The sequence below is a fragment of the Solanum verrucosum genome, unplaced genomic scaffold (assembly GCF_900185275.1).
Source record: "Solanum verrucosum unplaced genomic scaffold, falcon-dt-bn FXZP01000099.1, whole genome shotgun sequence".
NCBI lineage: Eukaryota > Viridiplantae > Streptophyta > Magnoliopsida > Solanales > Solanaceae > Solanum > Solanum verrucosum.
The window spans coordinates 67,814-92,062 of NW_026020338.1; the positions used below are offsets into that span (position 1 = coordinate 67,814).

A 24,249-nucleotide genomic window follows, 5' to 3' on the forward strand; every position below is an offset into this window, starting at 1 on the left:
CTTTGAAAGTTAGCTCGTAAAATGAAGATTGTCCGGACTATATATAAAAAGACAACAATCCATTCCCTTAACCAATGTAGGACACTTCAATGGATGATAATAGAATTAAGCATTGAACAACAAGTACATCCTCTTCTAACAAGAAATACAAATAAAATACCAACCAAGAAAAAAAGAAGACTAACACAACATAACAAAGTCAGATGAAGTAATAACATCCCACAAATTTTCAGTATGAATCTTGAATCAACAAGCATTAAACAAGTACACACTCTTCTAACAATCTATATTTCTCAGCTACAAGAACTACACACAAATCACTACAAATACAACATCAACTAAGAAAAACTCAAGATATAACAGAGTCATAAAGAGTCATCACCATCAACAAAGTCCACAAATCTTCAGCTTCACTCTACACCATTTTGTGCTGGCTGTGGCTTAACTTTCCTATCTACTGCGAATCTTGAATCATCAAGCATTAAAACAAGTACAGACTCTCCTAACAATCTACATTGCACAGCTAAAAGAAACACAACTCGTTACAACTACAACATCAACCAAGAAATCTTAAAACATAACAGAGTTATAAAAGTCATCACCATCAACCAAGTCCGCGAATTTTTCAGCTTCACTCTAAACCATTTTGTGGTGGCTGTGGCCTAATCTTCCTAGGCCTACCTCTAGGCCTTCCTGTTTTCGAAACAGGAGCTAAGTCACTAGGGACACTTGTTAGTTTTGGTTTCTTGGGAGTAGGTGGTGCATTGGGGTCTTTTTTCGGCCGACCTCTTGGCTTTGGAGCTGCAATTTCTGTTCCTTGTGGCAATGTAGTTTTGGGTTTTGGTGGTCGGCCGCGGCCACGCTTAGGGGGTGCATCTGGACCAGGTTTAATGTAGTTGTTTTTTAGGAAAATAAGTTCACCAGTTTGTTTCATTCTATCCAAATGGTAAGTTAGTAACTTTGAGTGTGCATCATTCATGTTTCCATACTTAGATTCAATGTACTTTGATATTGATGACTTGTTTGAGCCTTCTTTTTGTTGCAATGCATCAAGGGCTTCATAAATCATCTGATAATTAAAACCAACATCCCAAAAGTTGAATTTTTTTTTTTGTAATGAAATAAACAATTAAAAAAAAAGACAGACATGCAGATTTTTTTTTTTTTTTAAAAAAAAAAAGCATTCTTGATGATCATGTGATCATGTGGGAGCCATTAAAGAAGTAAAAAAGCAAAAAATTAACTAGACAAAAGTTGTTCCTGTTTCTTTAATAAACTGTTCTTTATTCTCTTTTTCCAAAGTTTTCTTGGGATTCCAAATTTCATTTTTGGCACTAACAAATGCAATAATCTAAAATTTTGAAAAGCCAAAATTCAAGAAAAATCCAGTTGTACTGCACAAAAAGTTACAATTTTGCTTGAAGAAAAATGAACACTTCTTGTTTTTCTTCCTTCTTAGTTGTCAAAGATTAAATCTTTCTTCTAAAACCAACAGAAGCCTTAAGTGAAACACTAAAAAGGAATCAATTTGAGCTAAAAAAAACAAAAACTTGCTAGAAAGCAAGAAACTTTGTACTATCTCAATTTCAATTTATTTGTATGGTTTTGATTTGACACAAAAAAAATATTTAAAAAAACTTTCGAATCTTTATTTGTTTATTTTGATTTGACATGAAATTTTAAAAAATTAAAAAACTTTCGAATTTTATAGTCTTAAACTAAAGATAGTAGAATGTCTCAAATATACGGCGTAAAAAATTAAAATTAAAGAAGTTGTCAAAACAGGGAAAAAAACATTCTTTTTATACTAGTACTTAAGTTTCTGAAGCATGCATACTTCATGTAAAACTAAACAAAGAAAGGATCAGAATTCATGAAGAAAACATTAAAAAAAATGTTTTTTTCTCCAATTTCTTCAAAAGTTCAAATCTTTCTACTAAAACCAAGAAAAAAAAACAACACCCCATCTGATATAATGTGAAAACGAGTCAAATTTTTGAGAAAAGAATGAACTTAGAACATGATTTTTAGCAGAAAAAAATTTAAAGAAAATAAAAGGGGTCAAAGTGAAAATATGAAAAGTTGGTATTTTTTTTTACCTGAGGGTATTCAGGATGAATCTTGTTGACAAATTCAGTAGCCATTGAAACTTGCAGAGAGAGAGAGAAAGAAATGTCCCCACAAAGAGATGGAGAGAGAGAGAGAGAGAGAGAGTGAGGACAATGTCAGCTTCAAAAGCACAGTGAATAATTTGCTACTATACTAGTACTAAAGAAATTTAAAAAATAGAAAGAGCTTATCCACAAAGAAATTCAAATAAAAAAATACCCTTCGTTTCAATTTAATTGTCTTACTTTTTCTTGATCGGTCATAAAATTTTTATATGGGGTCGAGTCTAACCAATTCCGATTGGTTACCAAGTTTTTTTGGTGGGGAGGGGTCCGAGCGGGGTGGTCCAGGTAACCGGTTCAGGAGTGACGTGACACTATTGGATTGGACCGGACCACGGGTAGTCCAACTAAGACTCTGTGGGTCCAGTTTTGTGATGAATCCAGCCCAATCCTGGCCCCCTCCATAGTTTTAATATTCTACCTAATAAGTTTAATACCACAATTTAAATGATTACATCACAGGATTCATTTTTCTGAATATAAGCTTTTAAATTTCGTGTTCAGTAAAATTAAGACACTTAAATTGAGACGGAGGAAGTATAGAAAAGGAAAAAAATGTAAGTAATTTTTAGAAGGCGATGATGAGAGGCTTAAGATTCATGCATTGGACAAAAATTCATCTGTTGTAGCATTGAACTGAGTTTTATCTGTCATAGGACTAAGTAACAATATATTTATCAGAAATCTGCTTTGTATAAGAAGAATAAAGTGTTGCTTTAAGACTTTTTATACATTCATAAAAATATCAATGATCCAAAGATACAAACAAGTTACATAGCATGAAAGGATGAAAATCATTTTGAGATTTTTTTTCTAATGTAAGTAGAGCTTATGAACTATTTTTTTTCACAGGACGAATATCGATTAGTCCCTTCATCTAGATATCTACAGTATTGAGTTACAGGCACCTTCTAATATGTCCCGTTGTTGTCATCTTGGCTCCCTACATCCCTGGGTGACACTTCGTCCACCATGAACCTCCAGCTATCTCCCTCTCCTATTTCCCATTGTCTTTTCAATTCAAGAATGGTTTTCGATGCAGCAGCTGCAATCGCAGGGTTGTCATCTTCTGCTAGTCTCTATGGACAAAAACAAAGGCTTCTGTTATCTTTAGGGTTGAATAGCATCAATAAGAGAAAGTGCAGTTCATGGAAATGGCATGATAAGACATCAGTTCTCTGTACAAATTACCTGTAACGCTCCCATGCCAGCGTTTCCTAAACTCCACATGGACGGTGCAGCTGAGAGTGCATTTGCCAATGCTTTCCTACACGATGAAATTTACGGGTGTTCGAGTCATAGATAGATATAAAATGACTATTACTGTATCAATCAAAACAAGTAAAAGACAAATAAAACAAATGAGGATAGTAAAACGCCTTCATCTTCGTCTCAAGATGATACAGATCCGATCTTTAGGAGCCTCGGAAGTTTAATAATTTCTTAACTAATAAAAAGTAAGGTTGAATTTAAGCTGGAAATAACAGTTATACTCCCTTCGTTTCAATTTGTTTGTCTTACTTTACTTTTCAGTCCGTTTAAAAAAGAATGCCTCTTTCCTTTTTATTCGCAACTCTTTGATTTCAACGTTCCACATGACATGTTTAAGAGCGCAAGATTAAAGGACATTTTGGTACATTCTACTACGAATCTTTAGTTTAAGACACAAGATTCAAAAGTTTTCTTTGCTTTCTTAAACGCCGTGCCAAGTCAAAACCATACAAACAAATTGAAATGTCTCAGTATCATCCAAAACAAAGTGCAGTCGATTTTAAGGAGTAGAAACATTATTTTGGGAACCTTGAGTACGAAATACGTGAGGTTTAATTGCACAGATTAGAAATGCAAGTGCGAAATAGAATACAACGGGGTCTAATTCGTTTCATAGAAATGTCAAAAGAGGGTGAAAAAGCTAACCTTGTATTTACATCAGGAGAACTGGAACACTCAGCCAGTAAGGATACACTACTTTTACCGTCCATTGCATCAAGATCTATAAGTGTTGCTACCAACAACTCGAGCTGCTCGAATCAGGAGATTTATAAAAGAAATGAGATGTGGAAGAGAGCATTAATACATCAAAGGTAATCAGATGTAGTCATTATTATCAATTTAAGTTTTTTTTAAGTAGGGACCTCTTCTGGATCAGTATAGTCAATTCCATCTGCTTCGGAAAGTGCAGATGCTATATCCCAATATGCTTCCTGCAGGTATTAACATATAATTATACATATCGGAAGTATTCATTTACTTCATTAGAACTTTGAAAGTAGACAACGCTCGATACCTGGATAGCAGTGAGGCGATCAGATGAAACTTCCCCGGGAAGAAACTCCAGAGTTTTCCCATTCTTCTCAAGTGTAATATGCCTTGTTTTCTCTGTATCTATGGAACTTCTTTTCCTGAACAGAGGACGGATACCAGTACGGAGCAGAGATGAAGAATAAAAGTCAGATCAATTGTGTTATTTTTTCCCGTTATTACTGCTAGGATGCAAAATGAACTTACAATTTGCACATCTTGCTCACCATCCTATCATGAATGTTCTTGACAAACTGCAAAACCACAAAACAAACACAAGAAACCATGAAGAAAAAAGAAATATAGAGTAATGAGTGCAGTCATTGAAAGAACGGAGGAAGTAAATAAACATATCTTCATACAACACATAATATGAAAGATCAAATCCATTTTGTGCAATAACCATACCTCCAGAGCCATCAGAGAATCCTCCATTGCGCGCTGTTTTGCCACAAAGTCGGCACGTCTTAAATCAGCCTGATTATTGGGAAAAAACAGCTGCTTTTAGATTATCTATATTAGCCACCAAATAATTTTAATGAACCTATGTGCGTGCAAAGCAATGTAAATTTATAGCAAAGACAGTGATGTCGTCAACAAGCTGCTATCTGCTCTTGAAGTTCCGAATCAGTAGCAGAAGCCAAGCAGATCAACAAAGATTTGAACTTTCGAGTTATCAATGAAAATGCTAAACACAATACATGTCTAATCCATTAATAACCTTGTTGAACACAATGTGCCTTGTACTAGGAAAAGTTGCAGCATTTTGAGGTGAAAACATGTTCTGCTAGTTTTAGCCTGATTGTATCGAACATCACTTCCACACTCAGTTTAGGTCCCCTGACTCATAAATTAGATCTTCGGTTTCATGTGCTGCTCGACGCATTACATCTTTGATCACATGTACCTCAGCTTCAATACGTTCATTTTGGAATTTAATACTACTAATAGATAAGGCTTAAAAACTTGCAATTTGTCTGTACTCCAAAGTTTATAACCTTTTGGTGCATTTTGTATCTCCAATAAGAAGCCCCTATCTATCTGGAGACTGGAATTATGCAATTACCTCTCTAATGGGCCGTCTACTTGGTGGAGCCATTAAAATGCTTCATCTTAGCCAAGTTAAATTACAACATGGCAAAATTATTTATTTTAATTCTTCAAGAAAATGATTCGCTCCACTTTGCCTCCAGCTACCTTAGGGAACAAGTGAAGAAATGCAATGCACGAATTTATACGGCACAAATGAAAAAATTCACCTCCAAGGCACCATCGCTCCAGTGTCGATCAGCAGCTTTCTTCAGTCTCGTTTGAGCTATGTTTTTAAGAATCTGCCAAGCACAATTAATAAGCATTCACAATAAAAAGATGGTGATGGAATATCTTATGGTAGATAATTATATTACAAACTCTCTTACAGTGGCAACATGATGGATTCTTTCGGCTCTTTTCTTGACATCATGATCAACTTTCTCAGTGTCTTCCCGTGCCCGAGCTAATTGAAGAAAGAAAAGAAAACGGATCAATCAGAATTTCAGGAGTGTATCACCAACATCAAATGACAAAAGTTATTATCCAAATGCTATTGTCAACTATCTCCTTCACGAATACTACTATCCAAGCAACATTCATCAAAGTACTGAACTTTGGTTCCCAGCATGAAAATTGCAAATAGCCAGTTGAATATGATTCTTTTATCATAGTGTCAAAGCTTGAGAATCGGGCAAAGAATTTACCATCAAGCTTAAGAAACTCTGAACCAAGAAATGCAACATCTTGGCGCGCACGGGCATCCATTCTCATTATTTCCCTGTTGGGTAAAAGCAAAATTAGGAAGATATTTGACATGAAGCTAATGTATCATATTTCATTTGATAAAGTAGTTTTCGAAGATGATGTATAGAGGTATTTGACAAATACTGGAATATATGATGATGGAGCCGATGAGAAGAACAGTTTGAGGTAGCAAAAATCAAACAAACACTATCTCAATGTGTTGTGATCACCAATTATCTCTCAGTGTTCGATTGTTAAACGAATTATATAGTCTTTAAAATTTGCTAGGTAGAGACATAAAGAGAACATTTAGACAATTGCAGGACATTCAGATTGATTCTACAGTATAGTCAACTGTATCAAAATCTCATTTCTAATAACGAGTCAGTCCTCTTTCTTCTACCTAAGTGGAGGCTCACAAATTATCTCCTCATACCTTGACCCCAATTCAAAGCTAAATATACAACAAATGACAAAATGTTATTTCTTTTTTCAATGGGAAAAAGGCTGGTGAGGACTATAATCAAGTTTTAGACCTCTCTGAGGTTTTTCTGGGGTGTATAAAGTACTCCCTCTATTCCATTTTACGTGACACTATTTTTGTTTCAAAGAATGACAGCTTTCTACATTTGGAAATAATTTAGATTCTTGAACTTTCTCATTTTACCCTTAATGGAATGTCTTTTTAGCCTCAGTAATTATTTTAAACTGATACAAGACTTGAATAAATAATGCATAAAATGTCAGGCATATATTGTACCGAGAAAGCAGCACAATATCATTCTTCGCCCTTTCGTTCACAAATTTGGCATCGTTGTAAGCAAATTTACAAGCTTCCGCAATTGCCTGACTTGAAGGAATAACTTTCCCGACTGTGGTTGCTTGATCATTTTCTTGTACACTGCAAAAATATAGTCCAGATATGAACTAAAATTACAATAATATCAACACAAGAAATCGAAGAAGCAACATTATAATAGTGTTGTATTTTCGAACTAAAACTAATAATAATGACAGTCTTAAATTTTCATTTATAGACAGTTCTTTTCATATTTTTGGTGGTATGCATTGATCGACCATTTGTTGTTGAACAATGCTTACCTAGAGATATTGGAATAATCACCACTGTTTCTGGCACACTCTGTCTCAGTGTCGCGTGTTTCTGTTGAGCGACATAACACAGGAGATCCCCTGAAGATGACACGGTTGCTTAGTTTTCCACATGCCTCCCAGAACATCTTATTAGAAAACTTCAGTCTTGGCATATTAGAATATCCATTGTGTTTGCTATGTTCAGTCCCTTGACTGTGGGTGTGAACCTTTGGGTGTTGAGGTGATTTGGCAGAATAATAAATGATTCCATTTGGGGTAGCCATGGTTATCTACAAGATCGTACAAGCCAAAAGCAAAATTCCCAGCTGTATCCGGAGAGACCAAAAAATATTTAACAAAGCGTTAACCGAAAACCTGAAAGGCAAAGCAAATTCTAACAAAATAAGATTCTTTAGTTTAAACTATAAATAATTGTCTAGTATCAAAATGGTTACTGACATGAATAAAGACAAAGGTTACTCTACAATGACCTCATTGGTAGAGTGTACCACAAATTAAAAAAGATAATCAAATTCCAAAGTATTAAGTATTATTGCAAAAGTAGTGCTGCCAAAGGAGTGCTTAAAGAGCACTTAAGCCCTGAACAAAGCGCAAAGCATGTTGAGTGCTTTGCCTCGCTTAGCTGTCCTTCAGTGTTGTCATCTGTACTCTATAGCTTTCCCTCAAGTTTGTGCTCAGATTTGGCAACTGCCTTTTTGTGATTCAAATTAAAAGTTTTTTTTTTTACTGCTTTGCATTTCTTGGTCCTCGTTGCCAACAGTTCATACATATACTTGAGCAGAATACACGGATTGTTATACAACAAATTTGGATCCTAGATTAATCATATAGTTCTCAATCATTAATGGCAATCAGGATCACCGAAAAAAGCACCTATGAATGCATAATAACTAGTAACTTCAAAGCACCCTAGCCTTCACAAGACCCTCAGAAGTTCAGTACTAACGATTTGACCACAATTAGTGATGTCCCCTCAAATCTCCCTTTCTTAACCAAAGATTCAATCGAAGGGTAAGTGAACTTAGTTGCCAATAAGGAAACCATTTAAGTACCTATGAGTACCCCTCCATGCCAATTCATATGACACTTTCTCGGGATTTCAGAAAATCATCGACACCATTCATTTCTATCTAATCTAGAATAGGTTCCACCAGTCATCGAAAAATGTTGTTAGTTATCTATGTTCTTTCTTTACTCTTTTCCAGCAAGAGATTCTCAAGATGAAATCTTGGAAGAATTTGATGGACACCCACATGGAAATCAATCAAAATAAAGCTAAGCAAAACAGAAAAATCATCAGTTTCAGCAACCAAGAGGTAGCAATTATGAACAGACTGAGGGGATAATAAAGATGAAATCTTGGAAGAAATTGAAAGACATCCTTATGGCAATCAATTAAAATAAAGCTAAGCAACACTGAAAAATCCTCAGTTTCAGCAACCAAGAGGTACAACTTATTAACAGAGTGAGGGGACAATCCAAATGAAATCTGGGAAGATTTTGATGGATACTCACATGGAAACCAATCAAATTAAAGCTAAACAAGCAGAAATTTCTTCAGTTTCAGCAACCAAGAGGTACAACTTATGAACAGAGTGAGGTTACAATAAAGATGAAATCTTGGAAGAATTTGATAGACACCCACATGGAACTCAGTCAAACTAAAGCTAAACAAGCAGAAAAATCCGTAGTTTCAGCAACCAAGAGGTACAACTTTATTAACAGAGTGGGGGTACAATAAAGATGAAATCTTGGAAGAATCTGATAGACACCCACATGGAAACCAGTCAAACTAAAGCTAAGCAAGCAGAAAAATCCTCAGTTTCAGCAATCAAGAGCTACACCTTATAAACAGAGTGAGGGTACAATAAAGATGAAATATTGGAAGAATTTGATGGACACCCACATGGAAAACAAAGCAAAGAAACTAAACAATTTCACCTTAGAATAAGAAAGACAGATGAATGAAGTAAGTCAATAGCACACTAAGGAAAAGACTTACCTTTGCTACCCAGCACAGAGAGAAGGAGAGAGGTGTGTGTGTGTCGTGGGGGGGGGGGGGGGTGTTAGTAAAGATGAAATCTTGGAAGAATTGATGGACACCCACATGGGAAAATAAGCTAAATAAAGCAAAGCAACTACATAATTTCATCTAGTAACAAGAAAGATAGAGATGAAGGAATCAAGTAAGTAGCACATTAAAGAAAAAGACTTTACCTTTGCTACAGAGTACAGAGAGAGAGAAAGGGGGTGGGGTTGGTGGAAGTATATTTGGCTAAAGGGAAGAAGGGGTCCTTGCTGAAATTGGATGTAGTGAATGGTGAAGAAAAGAGTAAGCATTGCAAAATTGGAGAATTTGTGGCCACAAGCTTAGCATATGGCCTCTTATTGTCCAACACTACCTTACAACAGAAAATTAACTACTGGGGTATAGTAGTTGGAATAAGAGAAACACTCATTTGCAATTGGAGGATTTGCTTGAGAAGTTCTAGATAATTGTCTTGTATATAGATGTTGTCCTTTAGTTATAGGTAAATAGTAGTACTAGTATGTATTTCATCTTAACTTATAGTTACTGCTGAAGAATTGAGGTCTCGAGACATAAAATACTAGGTGATTTTTTCTGTTTTAGTTTTGTCCATGTTTTAGTTTTGGTGGACAGTGTTACCTATACTTATTACAGGTAACAAGTAACCTACGATAAATGAGAAGAAATCACCCTAATGGTTTTGTATCTACTGAGATTTGAACCCAAGATTTTGTAGTTCTTAACCCTTTTCATCGACCATTACGCTACACCCATGAGTGCTTTTCACAATTATATTCATCATGTGTTTGTGCGCTAGTGTAACAAAGATTTGTGAAGTTGGCTGTGTTGATTTTGAATACATGTTATAAAAACAGATACTAGCAACTGAAAAATCTTGTGAAGTTGGCGGTGTTGATTTTGAATACATGTTATAAAAACAGATACTAGCAACTGAAAAATCTTTAGAAATTTGTTAGAAAGTTTGCCCTTTTGCTTAGATATGATGAAGAATGTTCTTCTAACAGTTACATTTATCATGTCTTTGTGTGCTAGTGCAGGAAAAATTTGTGTTTGCTGATGATTTGTGAAATCAGTTATGTTGATTTCGAATACGTGTTATGAAAACAGATACAAGCAAATGAAAAACTGTTAGAAATTTATTCTTTTCCTTAATTTTGCTGAAGAATGTTCTTTAGCAGATACATTGATCATGTGTTTCTGATGATTTTGAATGTGTTAATGAAAGCAGATACTTAGTATCAAGAAACAAGAAGGTATAAGGAACAGAACTCATTTGTATGATTTACTTGAAAGTGGCCTTAATATGTAAGGTTTACATTTTGGAAGCAAAAAAGTAATAGCAAGAATACATGTAATACTCAACATAATAAAACCAAACATTTCTCCAGTAGGGGTTCACCCAGAGGACTACAACCGTTACGAGCACCACATTTGCAAATGCCACAAGAAATGAAATATAGAATGACTCTATATCTAGAAAACCAGTATCGTCTTCACAACAATCTGGTTCAAGAGGTGATTTCGGTATCTCTTTAGGCTCTGAGCAACTGATGAGCAGTGGAGGACCACAAAGAAAAGGATTTCCTTCATAACTGCTTTCATTAAAAGTTCCAAACTGTGCAATACGCTGTGGAGTCATACCTGTTAAATTATTGTGTGCCACACTAAACACTGCTAGAGTTGTCAATTCTACAAGTTGAGTAGGAATACTCCCAGTCAAGTTGTTGTATGACAAGTCCAAACTCTCGATATTCAGGAGTTTCGAGAATGCTGATAGTATTGTTCCAGTTATGTGGTTATGTGACAAGTTCAACGCACGAATTTGAGCAAGATTACTGAGCTCCTTAGGTATGTGACCACTTAACTGGTTGCAAGAAAGATCAATTCCGGACATATAATCAACAATGCTACCTTCATAGGAGTATGTAATGTGTTTGGTCATAAATTCTGCTCCAACCCATACATAGTTATCTAGAAACATGATTGCCGATGAATACTGGATCGAGAATTTTACCTCTATCGCAGCGTCTCCTCCAAACGTCTGGAATACTGAATATCCAAATGATGGACTGTATGGGTATGCTACTATGACACCTTCTTGTTGCATTATGTTCCCAATGCAACGAGGAATAGGTCCCGAGAGATTATTGTGAGAAAGATCCATAATTCTCAAGTCACTAGCATGACACAATTCTGTGGGAATGGTGCCTTGAAGATGATTTCCTTTCAAAAGTAAGGTGGTTATACCAGAACTATTCCACCATTTTGGAATGGAACCACTGAAGTTGTTATCTCCGAGATCCAACACTCTTAAATCTGAGTTTGAGAACATGTTGAATTCCCCTTGTAGCTTGTTTTTACTCAAATACACATGTTTTAAGTGTCGGAAACTACTAAAACATGATGGAATCACACCAACAAGGTTGTTTTCAGAGATATCTAACACCTCAAGTCCTTCAAGTCTACAGAAATCAGGTGGAATATGACCATTTAGATGGTTTTTGGACAATGCAAGGGAGGTTAAGGAGGAGATATTACCAAGCCAGGACGGTATGTTTCCTGACAATCTGTTGTAACTTAAGTCCAATGTATGTAAAGGAGCAGTGGATAACGTCTGTGGAATTGGGCCGGAGAAGTTGTTCCCATCCAAGTATAAGTATCGGAGATTGTTAATGTTGGCTGAAACTGGAAATATTTCCCCTTTCAACATGTTATTCGACAATCTCAGTAAAAATAACTTGGATCCTTTACGAGCCAATCCTATCGGTAGCTCTCCTTTTAACTTATTGTATGACAAATCCAAGCATTCAAGGTTTTTCATGTCAGCAAAACTTGAAGGCAACATGCCTTCAAGCATATTGCTGGACATTGTTGATATCACGAGATTTGGGAAAATGGACCCAATGTTAGCAGGAAGTTGCCCCCGAATCTTGTTGTTTGAGATATCGAAAGCTTTCAGATTAGGAAGTAATGGCAATTGAAGAGATCCAGTGAATGCATTTCCATCCAAGTAAACTTCTCCAAGTTTAGGATTGTTTTCTAATAACCAATTTGGAAAGTCTCCACCAATGTTGCATTTCGAGAGATGAAGAAGTCTCAAGTGATGTTGAGAATGAAGAAAGTTTGGCATTTGAGAGCAGTTGAATAAAGATAAGGCTTCTAATTGAAACTTTGGGATCCAACTTTTAGAAGTAGTTTGTACAATTACCGAGTTGTAGTCAGCAATGACAAACTTAAGTTTTGAATGGTTAGCAAATGACTCGAAGGAAATTGGTACTTCAAAGTTGTTGTTTGCTATCAAGAGGTATTCAAGGGACAAGAGACTTGAAAGTGGAGATAAAGCAATGTTTCCAGTAAACTGATTTTGAGTGAGATCAATTACTCGAAGAAACGCTAAATTTCCAAGACATGTAGGGAGTTTTCCAATGAGGCTGTTTCCGCTGAGACTTAGTTCTTCAAGATATTTTAGATCACACAAGCCTATAAAATGAACAAGTATATAATTGTTAAACATGTTCAATTCTGTTATGCAGAAAATACAAGATTAACATGACAGTAGTCCTACGTAGCACCATCTAGAAACACGAAAATTTAAAGGATCGATGCTATGTCTGAAATTACCTTGAAGTGGTTGAGTTCCATTGAGGTTACAGTAAGCTACTGATAATACTTTAAGAGATGACATGACACCACTGCTCCGCAGAAAGTTCTTATCCAATGTGATTCCATCCAGCAATAAATACTCTATATTTCTTAAAGCTCCCAACTCTTTCGTGCAAAAGAAACATAAAAGAATCATCAACATGTAGCCATAGGTGTTACAAAAGTGCAGCGTAGACGCATGAAGTAATAGTAACTAGCAAATGACACCTAAAATGGTGGAACAACATATTTTTAACCAAGACACTGATACTGAGACATATAGAATAATATCTCCGCGTGTTATCTATGGTTTTTCTAACAATAAAATCAACTGAAAGAAGAAACTTTAAGTACCTTCATTTGGTATAAAACTCTGGAATCTGTTGTACCTTATATCAAGCTTCTTCAATGTCGTACTAGATGTATTCAACTCTGTCCAGATATTCATAATAATAATGTTAGGAAGGTACGGATAAAAAAAGAAGAAGAGCTTTTCTAGAACATTTTCATAAGTTTACTTACCTAGAGCAGAGAGAACATTTTCATCCTCTAGATTATTATTGCTCAAATCTAGGATCTCCAGCTTGTCTAACCCTGACAATCTCTCAGAACCTGATCCAATTTTGTTGTCTGTGAACCACATCTCTGAACGTGATGCAATGTTGTTACTTGAGAGGTTCAGTGACTTGAGAGATGAAAGCTGACTAAGAGACTGAAAGATGCTGCGATTGAACTGATTCCCTGACAAGTCAAGTCTTTCTAGTTTCCTCAGTGGTCTCAGTTTCTCGAAACCTGTTACCAAATTAACAAGAAACTTAAAATGGACATGCTAAATTATGTGACAGAGTCAAGTAGATTGTACAATGAACTTAACATTCTTAAACCAGTATATTGTTGGTTTCTGAAGGGTGATTAGGGCGTCATGTGGAAGCTTACAATTGCAATCAAGACGGTGATAAATTAGATGACAAATAAAGCGATACTAAAACATAATATTATTAATATGAAAACTAATTTAAAAGAAAACATTATAACTGTTGAGAGAATAAATCTCCACATAAACTAAACTCTTTAAATGTCTACATTGTGGATGTTATTGTGTTTGTGTTAGAAGAAACAAACCTATATTTATAGAGTCCTAAAACCTTTTCTTACTAGAAAAAGAGTCCTAAAAGGAGAGAATAAACCAAACATGAAAGAATATTATATTTTCCTTTCAAGAAAAGTAAAAACATTTATGGTAATGTTTTGTCTTTTCTTTAAGGAAAAATAAATCTTAAATTATGATAAGAAAATCAGGGCAAAACCCTAACATATATAGTTAAACCTTTGGAAGCTGTAATTCAAGTTTGTATTGTGATCATACTCCCTCCGTTTCATTTTATGTGACATTCTTTCTTGTTGGTGTTTTTTAAAAATGGGGCAACACAAAAAGATTGAAAATGTCTCTCCATGGATTGAACTTTCAATAGCTTTCAATAATTTTATTAAGCATTGAGGGGCTTTAAATAACCATCATAAAACACATAATCTGCATAATTTGAAATTTAAAACAACCTAAAATATCTCAACAACATAAACAAACTAACTAAAATTCAAAATTCAAATTTATTCAAACTAAATAACTTATTTTGCTAAAAGTTATTGCAGTAACTAAAAGCAAACTTCAACACTCCTCCTTTGCTTTAGTTACTTCAATTGAAAAAAATGTTCCTCCTCAATTTTTGCTTTGGTAGTTGATGCTGGAATTTTTTCATTAATTATGAACTTGCAAAATTTCTTCTTTTTTCTTTTTCTTCTTTTGATTTTGTTCTTCAAAAACACATGTGATGACATTGCATTGTGTAGAAGTTTTTTTGAAAGTGCTTTAATCTGAACTTCATAGAGAGATATTGTAAGGGTTTTTCTTCCATCACAACCTCACATATCACATAGGTTTCAAAGTATGGTTTTATTCTCACAGACCAAATTTGATAGTTTTCGTCTGTGAAAATTTGTGGGGAATTCAAAGAGAGACTGTTGCTTACCATTATTTTGGTTAAAAATGATTTAGCAAAGCCTGTGCGTTGAAAAAAGCACCGGTTGAAAAGGTAGTCTTGATGGGTTAAAATGGGTAGCCTTGATGGGTTAAAAAGGTAGCCCTTACGGGTTAAATATATATGGTAGTTCTTTGGAAGATTTCACAGATCCCTTAAGATCAATGAAGCTCTTGATACCACTGTTGGTGTTTTTTAAAAATGGGGCAGCACAAAAAGATTGAAAATGTCTCTCAATGGATTGAAATGACTTTCAATAATTTTATTAAGCATTGAGAGGCTTTAAATAGCCAACATAAAACACATAATCTGCATAATTTGAAATTTAAAACAACCAAAAATATCTCAATAACATAAACAAACTAACTAAAATTCAAAATTCAAATTTATTCAAACTAAATAACTTATTTTGCTAAAAGTTACTGCAGTAACTAAAAGCAAACTTCAACATTTCTGTTTTATCCCACTTAAAAAGAATGACACCTTTTTGTATTTAGAAATGGATCTTTAGAACCATTTTTCAGATATGTAGTACTCTATCTGCTTCATTTTATATGACATTCTTTCTGTTTTAGTCTGTTTAAAAAAAGTACAACACAATAGAATTATCATTACATGTTTACAACCACAAGCTTCAAGGTACCAAAAATCATTCCTTTGTGCCTAGTCAAACATGGCCATATAATATAAAACGGAGGGAGTAGTATAATCTCTTTCGTTCTATATTATGGGAGCGTATATAGAGAGAACATACCTTCATTCTTCACCCAGCCTGCTAATGAATGTCCAGGTATGATCAAAGCTTTGAGATTTTTGAAGGGAATAAATAGAGATGCATTAAAAAGCCAGTTCCTCAACATATCATCTCTATCTGTAACATTTCTTAGTTGTTCTTCTCGACTAATTTGCTTAGCAATAATGGACAATTCTACGACTCTTCTAGTGATGTTGCTGCAAACAATTCCCTCCCATTGACAACAATCCGAGGTTTCATTAGCCCCCCACGATGACAAGTAATCGTTGCCTATACTGTAGTTTATGTTTGCCTTGAGTTGCAAAAGAGCAGTCTTTTCTTCATTCAAACAACAATAACAACACAACCATCCATTTGCCATGAACAAAATCAACAACCACCAATGTACTATCTTGCTATTAGCCATGTTTTGCTTCTTTACCTACAAGTTGACAACACTATAAGATATATCCGAACTATATATAAGAAAAAGAAGCTTGTTCGTTATCTGTGCTGGTGAGAGGTAGCAGGCATCTTAAGGAATAGTGCAATAATTGATGTAGACTAGAGTGGAATTTTGTGCAACTACTTTTCTTGTTATGTCCCTTTCAACTTCTGTATTTTACTCTTTAATATGTCTTGTTGTTCTTCTATCTCTATATTTTTCTCTAATTTTCATCAAAACATTGCTTGCAATTTTGAGTTGGATTTGAGTTGACTAGCACCATCATTGACTTGACTTGAGACACTTACTCATGAGGAAACATTTCCCACTAGTATCACTTGTATAGAAGTTTCATTCAAACACTTCTCTTGCTATATACTCCCTCCGTTTCAATTTGTTTTTTTGATTTTGACCTGATACGGAATTTAGGAGAGTAAAGAAGACTTTTGAATCATATGGTCTTAAACATGTCACGTGAAAAGTTTGATGTAAAGAGTTGCAAAAAAGAAAAGAGACATTCGTTTTGAAACAGACTAAAAAGGAAAGTAAGACAAACAAATTGAAACGGTGAGTAAATTTTGATAATTATTGTGCTTAACTAGTCAGCAAAAATTAATTCCTTAGCCATTTTCTTCTTCTTTTTTTTTTTTTTTTTAGTTATAATTTTTGTGTGCTAATGTCAAAAAAATTCAGCTACTTTAGGGGTTTACCAAGTCTTTAGCACTTATTTCAGTGGACCATATAGAAGAAATGGCTCATTGAGCAGTATACATATTTTTCAAACCATTAATTGCACTGAAGAATTTTGGCTATTCGACTGTTTTAAAAAAATATGACACATTTTTATATTTTGAAATAATTTAATTAATCTGGCAAATGCTTAAAGAAGGCACAAGCAAATCAACACAACATTCACTAGTATTAATGAACTTGATAGGCACCAACATTCCAAGAACAACTCACACATACATTTACATAGGAATGGCAATGGAGCGGGGCGAGGCAGTTGCAGGGGCAAACCCGCATAAATCCGCGGAGACTTTAATCCATCCCGCACTGCCCCACATAGACTAATTTACCTTTTCAACCCTCCCCACCCCGCCCCGCATAAGTTCTCTTATTATTTTCTTTCACTTTGTTATTTAGCTTTAACATTCGACTATAATTTTTTTTGAATATTCAATTTATAAATTCTAATTATATATGAAACACAATTAAAAATTTAACATATGCTGCAATTTAACAAAAAGATAAAAATAAAAAATTAAAAAAAATCAACAATTACACAGTAAAGTAGAGGCTAGAGTGATTAAGCTAGAACATCAACACTTACACTGTAAACCCGCACCCGCCCCGCCCCGCTAAGAATTGGAAAAACCATATTTCAACCCCCCCGTATCCACCTGCACCCGCAATCATGTCCCCCGCCCCTCCCCACATAGGCCTAAGCCCGCTCCGCTCCACACCCACCCCGCCTCATTGCCATCCCTACATTTACATTAGGGGTATACATGACCGGGTTGGTTCAGGTTTTTTAAATATCAAACCAAACCATTTGTGTAAAAAATTTAAATTTATAAACCAAACCAAACTAATAAAATTTGGATTTTTTTTGGGTTTTTCAACCTCGGGTTGGTTCGGGTTTTTCAAATACCAAACCAAACCATTGTGTCGAATTTTTAAATTTATAAATCAGAGCAAACTAATAAATCTCAGATTTTTTCGGTAAAGTTTGCATACAAACATATAATTAACTTGTGCTTCAAATATTTATTTAGTCCAACCAAAATACAATTATCTAAGGTGTTTCTTAAAAAAATAACACAAAATATGGTATGAGTGCCGATGACACTAAAATATTCAATAAAAAATAATAATGAAATCATCATATAAAATAAATATTACAAATTCATAATGAAAATGATCATAATTTAAAAAACTAAATCATGCTAAAATAAGTTTAATAAGTATTAGTTACATTACTAAATATTTAAGGAAAATTAAAATTAGATTATGTATTTTAATTGTCTAAACCAATGTAAAACTAAAGAACAAATATTCAATATTATTGTCATTCTTAGTGTTGAATTGATTTTCTTTTTGTATTAGTATTAATTTGATTTTGATTTAAGTTTTATTATAATTATCAACATCTATGAACTATAATCTTTATTGGACTATTCCGAATTCTATGTTTTAAACTTGAAATAATATATTAAAAGATAAAAACTATGAAATAGTATAAAAAATATTTTTAAATTATATCAAAGTAAATATTTTTATGTATAAAATAAAATTTTAAAATTACATATATAATGTTAGGTTGGTTTGGCCTCGGGTTATTTTTTTTAAGTTAAACCAAACCAACCCAAATATAATCAGTTTTTTTTCCCAATACCAAACCAAGTCAAACCAAACCACTAGTCGTGTTTTTTTTTTCGGTTTGGGGTTTGGTTCGATTTTGTACACCCCTAATTTACATAATGAAATATTACATAATTATTAAAGTCTTGAACTTTTGGAAGCAAAGTAATCGTAACATGAATACATCAAAGACTTGATATAATAAAACCAGACATTTCTCCAGGAGGGGTTTACGCAAAGTACTACAACCACTGCAACCACCACATTTGCATATGCTACAAGAAATGAAATACAGAACCACTCCATAGCTAAAAAAGAAGCATCATCTTCAGAGAAATTTAGTGCAGGAAGGTATGTTGGAATCTCTTTTGCCTCTGTGCAACTGATGTGCAATGGAGGACCAAAAAGAAAAGGATTTCCCTCATAACTGTTTTCATCAAAAGTTGCAAATTACTGCGCTGTACGCTGTGGAGTCATACCTGTTAAATGAACACCAAACATGTAACTAAGAATGCTACCTTCATATGAATAAGTATTATATTTGGTTGTGAACTCTACTCCAACCAACGCACCAAAGCTATTTGGAAATGAAATTGTTGATGTTGTCTCGAATGAGTCATCTACGTCTATCAAGGTATTTCCTCCAAACATCTCGAAGTCTCCATATCCAAATGATGGACTGTAGTATACATTTGTGTCCCATGGATTCTGCATTATGTTTCCCAAGCAATGAGGTATAGGTCCTGAGATATTATTGTGAGAAAGATCCAATATTCTTAAGTAACTTACATAACTGTGGAGGAATGGTGCCTTGAAGACGATTTCCTTTCAAGAGTAAGGCAGTTAACTCAGAAGTTTCGTCCAACCATTTTGGAATTGAACCACTGAAGTTGTTATCTCCAAGATCCAACATTTGTAGATGGGAATTTGAGAACATATTAAATTCCCCTTGTAACATGTTTTTGCTCAAATACACACGTCTTAAGGCTCGTAAAGCACTAAAACATGATGGAATTGCGCCAACAAGGTTGTTTTCAGAGAGATCTAACACCTCAAGTATTTCAAGTTTACAATAATCAGGTGGAATATGACCTCTTAGATGGTTTCCGGACAGTGCGAGGGAATGTAAGGAGGATATGTCACCAAGCCACACTGATAAGTTTCCTGACAAGTTATTGTAACTTAAATCCAGTGAAAATAATGAAGCAGTGGATAACGCCTGCGGAATTGGGCCTGAGAAGTTATTTCCATCCAAGAACAGATATGCAAAATTGTTGATGTTAGTCAAAACTGGAAATATTTCCCCTTTCAACATGTTATTCGATAATCTCAGAAAATTTAACTTGGATCCTTTACGAGCCAATCCAATAGGTAGATCACCTGTTAGCTTATTGCCTGACAAATCCAAGCATTGAAGGTCTTTCATGTCACCAAAACTTGAAGGCAACAAGCCTTCAAGCATATTGTTGGACATTTTGAATATCATGAGTTTCGGATAAATGGACCCAATGTTAGGAGGAAGTTGTCCTTGAATTTTGTTGCTGGAGATATCAAAAGCTTTCAGATTAGGAAGGAACAGAAATTCAAGAGATCCATTGAATGCATTTCCATCCAAATAAACTTCTCCTAGTCTGGGATTGTTTTCTAACAACCAATTTGGGAAGTTTCCACCAATGTTACATTTCGAGAGACAAAGAATCCGTAAATGATGTTGATACTGAAGGAAACTTGGCATTTGAGAGCAATTGGATAAAGACAAGGCTTCCAATTGGAACTTTGGAGTCCAGCTTTTAGAATAAGCTTGTACAATTATCGAGTTGTGGTCAGCAATGACAAACTTAAGTTTTGAATGGTTAGCAAATGGCTTGAATGAAATTGGTATTTCAAACTTGTTGTTTGCTAACAAGAGATATTCAAGGGACAAGAGACTTGGAAGTGGAGATAAGGCAATATTTCCAGTAAAGTAATTTTAACTGAGATCTATTACCCGAAGAGATGTTAAGTTTCCAAGACATGCAGGGACTTCTCCAGTGAAGTAGTTTAGGTGGAGACTTAGTTCTTCAAGATATTTTAGATCACACAAGCCTGCAAAATGAACAAATAAATGATTGTTATTCATGTTCTTATATAGTTGTTATGCAGAAAATATTAGAAACACGGATTGTTCTGAAATTATTCATTGTTCTATTGACGTATGTCTGAAATTACCTTGAAGAGGTAGGACTCCACTGAGGTTGCAATTAGCTACTGATAACACTGTAAGAGATGACATTGCACCAGTACTCCTGAGAAAGTTCTCATCCAATGTGTTTCCATCCAACAGTAACCACTCAATATTTCTTAAAGCTCCCAACTCTTACATGCAAAAGAAACATTAAAAGTATGCTTTAAACTGTAAATGTTTGAACTAAAATGGCAATAGCGACTTGCAAATGACGCCTAAAATGATGGAATGTCATATTTTTAACCAAAGTGTTTGACAAAGAGAGTTATTAAAATAACATCTTTGCAGGTAAGTCTATGGATTTATACACATTTCATCAAATCCAAATGGAGCCTGTGGAGTTTGTGAATGATTTGTGACTTTTCAGTTCTAAGTTTGTGATTTCGATTGGGTACCAATAAGATATATTTACATAGCAAGATGTACAAGGAGGTAGAATAAAATCAATTGAAAGAAGAAAAACTTGAGTAATTGTATATATACCTTCATTTGGTATAGAACTCCGGAATCTGTTGTACCTTATATCAAGTTTCTTCAACGTCGTTCTAGATACATTTAGATCTGTCGAGGAATTCAGAATAATTATGTAGGAAGCTACTGAGGAAAAACGGCTTTTCACAAAAGAAACTATAAGTTTAATTACCTAGAACAGAGAGAACGTTTTCAGCATTTAGTGCGTTGTCGCTCAAATCTAGGATTTCCAGCTTGTCTAACCCTGATAATCTCTCAGAACCTGAAATGTTAAAAGGAAATGGATTATTTTTAGCACAGTTCTGTAAAAAGAGGAAGACTAATAGTGCAAAGGGGAAAACAGATGAACCCAATGTTAGCACCTGATTCAAAGTTGTTTTCCGCGAGGCCCAACGCCTTGAGAGATGAAAGTTGACTAAGAGACTGAAAGATGCTGCGGTTCAAGTAGTTCGATGGCAAATCAAGTATTTCTAGTTTCCTCAGTTGTCTCAGTTTCTCGAAACCTGTAAACAAATCACGAAGAAACTTAAAATCAGACATGCTAAACAGTTAAGTTTTCGCGAGTCAAATAGATTAAATTTTGAATTTAACATTCTTGCTGATATGTATAACTACTTCAGTCCTTTTTGGAGCATAGTCATAGTTACTAACACTTATGATCAATGGAACATAGTCCTTTCTTCTATCCAACAACAATAACAACATCTCCATCCATTTACCATGAACAAGACCAGCAACCACCAATAAATCTTGCTATTAGTCATATTAAATATATTCAAACAATCCTCTTTACGACACCAGAGATAAGTAATCTATTTAAAAAGATAATGAGTTTCTTGGCGCAGGAATTAAAAAGGGCAACCTAGTGCACAAAACATCCCGTGTTAACAGGGTCCAAAGAAGGGCTACACCTCAGCAGTGTGATGTAGACAACCTACCTAACAAAAACACTACTAAACACAATATTTCCTTGTAATTTGCATCAACTTGTTGCTTGGAAATTGATTGATTGAAAGTGAGCTGGAAAAGAAGAATTCGAAAATGGAAGGACCTTGACAAGTTGACATCACCATCAGAGACAAACTTCGATTTTCTTGCACCTACATTACGCAATGAACAAGTGATTCTCTTACCACTTATTGTAATACATTTCTTTTGATTTACTAATACCTGCATAACTCTATCTAACTACCAAACGACCCTAATTGCATTGAAGAATTTTGGAAATTTTGTTAATATATATTTACTAAAGTTAAACTTAACACTTTCTTTTGAGCAAATCTAGTATTCCCTTTGTTTCACTTTATATGACTTACTTTTCTTTTTAGTTTGTCCAAAAAGAAAAACACTTTTTTATATTAAGTAACCATTTAACTTTGAAATATTTATTTTTACCTTAATGAAATGATTTATAATTACACAACTATCTGTAACTTATTTTAGATCGCAAGTTTCAAAATTCTTTTTTTTTCTTGAACTCTATGTCAAATCAAACTAACTCGATGAAGGGAACAAATTTAGTAAAGGATTGAAATATGTAAACACATTTTGTTATATTCCAAAGATCATTTCAATCGAGTAGAATATATCAACTATCAGAACATAGCAAAAGAATCTATTAAACATGTCGTAAACAATCATTCTAAAAAGCATACAATTTATTGACCCATTAATTAGGATTATAGTATTATTAATCATGCACTAATTCTACAAGCAAAGAAATTGAATTTTTCAACTCTAAAATTCTTCCCTCCGAGTGTATCTAATTGTATGCCGTCTCATCCACAGTTGATAAATCACCATATGAAATGCATCATACGGTTGAGGTTCCGCATTCCACACCATATGGTGAGCCGCCGCTACACACAATCCCCTCATCCGCTCATATCGATCCTCCGGCACACCGCCCAGGACCGCCTTCAATCCCTGAGCTCCACGGCGGTTTCCGATCAAAAATGCCATTTCCGACCACCTCAGTACGTCCATCAACGGAAAATCCTGAACCGGACGGTCAACAATCACCACCGGAACACATCCCGCCGCCATTGCTTCCGTCATAGCCGCCGTCGATTCAGCTTCGTAGAAGAACAAACAGAACTTACTACTCCTCACTCTTCCTAATTGATCCAACGACTCAGTTTCAACAACGAACTCCGAATCCAACCTCAACTCCTCCACCAACTCCACCTCCGTCTTCCCATCCCATTTCAGATAACCTAGAAACGAACGATCCATATTCACCGGCGCGTGGGAGAGTACAAGTGAGGATTTACTCACCGGAGACAAACTGATATCCTTATGAGGTATAAACTTACCTGAAACAGTCGGAAAAACCGAAATCTGAACTGAATTTTTCTTCAGCTCGAGTGCATTTCTATCAGAAGAAAAATCAATTCCTTCCGGTGAGATGAAGAAATGATCAGCTCCTAACGTCCGGTTCCAGTAAGGATACTTCGTTCTCAGCTCACGAACAAGCCGCGCCTGAGAACGAGTAGATAACTCAGGAGAGAAAACCACGAAGAACAGATGAGCTTCTTCCGGTTCCTGAGTGATAAACGCGCTGTTAAGAAGGGAATCATAGAAATTTGAAGCTGACGGAGTAAAAAAAGTAATTCCTTGAGTCGTTGGATAGATGAAAATTTTGAAACTCGTAAGCATATTATTGTAATTCTTCGTAAATGTTGATGGATATAGATAAGGCGAAGATGAAGATGAAGATGGATGAACTAAGACAAAGAGGAAGGTGAAGCTGAGTAAAAAACACAATGAGAAAGTGAAAGTTGCCATTTCTCCGTTGAGCGAGAATCCTTCCACACCAAACTAACTCCTGAATTACTATGATTAACTTTCGTGTCTGTTCGATCAATCGAATACCTTATACTAAGTGTTTGGAATATAGGGGTTGTTGGAATATCAATGTTGG

The 24,249-nt window shown here is 34.9% G+C and overlaps 5 protein-coding genes and 1 pseudogene across 6 annotated transcripts; all 6 read right to left on the reverse strand.

Moving 5' to 3' along the window:
• Positions 1-191: 191 nt before the first annotated feature.
• Positions 192-2,271, reverse strand: LOC125836913 (HMG-Y-related protein A-like). Its single transcript, XM_049516066.1, has 2 exons — positions 2,100-2,271; positions 192-1,069 (listed from the first exon to the last, which is right to left on the reverse strand). Exons 1-2 carry the CDS (start codon positions 2,142-2,144, stop codon positions 632-634), a joined length of 483 nt encoding a protein of 160 aa, XP_049372023.1. The 5' UTR covers positions 2,145-2,271; the 3' UTR covers positions 192-631.
• Positions 2,272-2,844: 573 nt separating this feature from the next.
• Positions 2,845-9,688, reverse strand: LOC125836916 (senescence-associated protein SPA15, chloroplastic). 2 transcript variants are annotated; one of them, XM_049516071.1, is made up of 13 exons: positions 9,579-9,688; positions 7,350-7,715; positions 7,009-7,149; positions 6,209-6,282; positions 5,891-5,967; positions 5,732-5,803; positions 4,881-4,949; positions 4,680-4,726; positions 4,459-4,573; positions 4,307-4,375; positions 4,089-4,192; positions 3,363-3,438; positions 2,845-3,250 (listed from the first exon to the last, which is right to left on the reverse strand). In XM_049516071.1, the coding sequence occupies exons 2-13, from the start codon at positions 7,622-7,624 to the stop codon at positions 3,083-3,085; spliced, it is 1,287 nt and encodes a 428-aa protein (XP_049372028.1). In that variant the 5' UTR covers positions 7,625-7,715; positions 9,579-9,688; the 3' UTR covers positions 2,845-3,082. The 2 variants fall into 2 exon arrangements, with proteins under 2 accessions (XP_049372028.1, XP_049372027.1); XM_049516070.1 differs by lacking the exon at positions 9,579-9,688 and adding an exon at positions 9,364-9,526.
• Positions 9,689-10,621: 933 nt separating this feature from the next.
• On the reverse strand, positions 10,622-11,386 carry LOC125836919 (receptor-like protein 13). Its single transcript, XM_049516074.1, has one exon. The coding sequence runs from the start codon at positions 11,351-11,353 to the stop codon at positions 10,724-10,726; it is 630 nt and encodes a 209-aa protein (XP_049372031.1). The 5' UTR covers positions 11,354-11,386; the 3' UTR covers positions 10,622-10,723.
• LOC125836923 (receptor-like protein 15) lies at positions 11,379-16,297 on the reverse strand. The gene is made up of 6 exons (XM_049516077.1): positions 15,844-16,297; positions 13,576-13,845; positions 13,408-13,485; positions 13,033-13,179; positions 11,451-12,891; positions 11,379-11,382 (listed from the first exon to the last, which is right to left on the reverse strand). Exons 1-6 carry the CDS (start codon positions 16,247-16,249, stop codon positions 11,379-11,381), a joined length of 2,346 nt encoding a protein of 781 aa, XP_049372034.1. The 5' UTR covers positions 16,250-16,297.
• Positions 16,298-19,081: 2,784 nt separating this feature from the next.
• Positions 19,082-21,908, reverse strand: LOC125836924 (receptor-like protein 14; annotated as a pseudogene).
• Positions 21,909-22,974: 1,066 nt separating this feature from the next.
• Positions 22,975-24,225, reverse strand: LOC125836915 (probable glycosyltransferase At5g11130). Its single transcript, XM_049516069.1, has one exon. The coding sequence runs from the start codon at positions 24,111-24,113 to the stop codon at positions 23,064-23,066; it is 1,050 nt and encodes a 349-aa protein (XP_049372026.1). The 5' UTR covers positions 24,114-24,225; the 3' UTR covers positions 22,975-23,063.
• Positions 24,226-24,249: the final 24 nt, after the last annotated feature.

Excerpts from the sequence above, each read along its gene's own strand:
- LOC125836916 (XM_049516071.1), bottom strand. The coding sequence starts at position 7,624 with ATGGCTACCCCAAATGGAATCATTTATTATTCTGCCAAATCACCTCAA. Across the intron at positions 4,727-4,880 it reads ATTCTCTGATGGCTCTGGAG|TTTGTCAAGAACATTCATGA; the intron begins GTATGGTTATTG and ends GTGGTTTTGCAG. Across the intron at positions 3,439-4,088 it reads TCTCCTGATGTAAATACAAG|GAAAGCATTGGCAAATGCAC; the intron begins GTTAGCTTTTTC and ends TTCATCGTGTAG.
- LOC125836915 (XM_049516069.1), bottom strand. The coding sequence starts at position 24,113 with ATGGCAACTTTCACTTTCTCATTGTGTTTTTTACTCAGCTTCACCTTC.
- LOC125836923 (XM_049516077.1), bottom strand. The coding sequence starts at position 16,249 with ATGGCTAATAGCAAGATAGTACATTGGTGGTTGTTGATTTTGTTCATG. Across the intron at positions 13,846-15,843 it reads AGGCTGGGTGAAGAATGAAG|GTTTCGAGAAACTGAGACCA; the intron begins GTATGTTCTCTC and ends ATTTGGTAACAG. Across the intron at positions 13,486-13,575 it reads AAATGTTCTCTCTGCTCTAG|AGTTGAATACATCTAGTACG; the intron begins GTAAGTAAACTT and ends ATATCTGGACAG.
- LOC125836919 (XM_049516074.1), bottom strand. The coding sequence starts at position 11,353 with ATGACCAAACACATTACATACTCCTATGAAGGTAGCATTGTTGATTAT.
- LOC125836913 (XM_049516066.1), bottom strand. The coding sequence starts at position 2,144 with ATGGCTACTGAATTTGTCAACAAGATTCATCCTGAATACCCTCAG. Across the intron at positions 1,070-2,099 it reads TTCATCCTGAATACCCTCAG|ATGATTTATGAAGCCCTTGA; the intron begins GTAAAAAAAAAT and ends TTTAATTATCAG.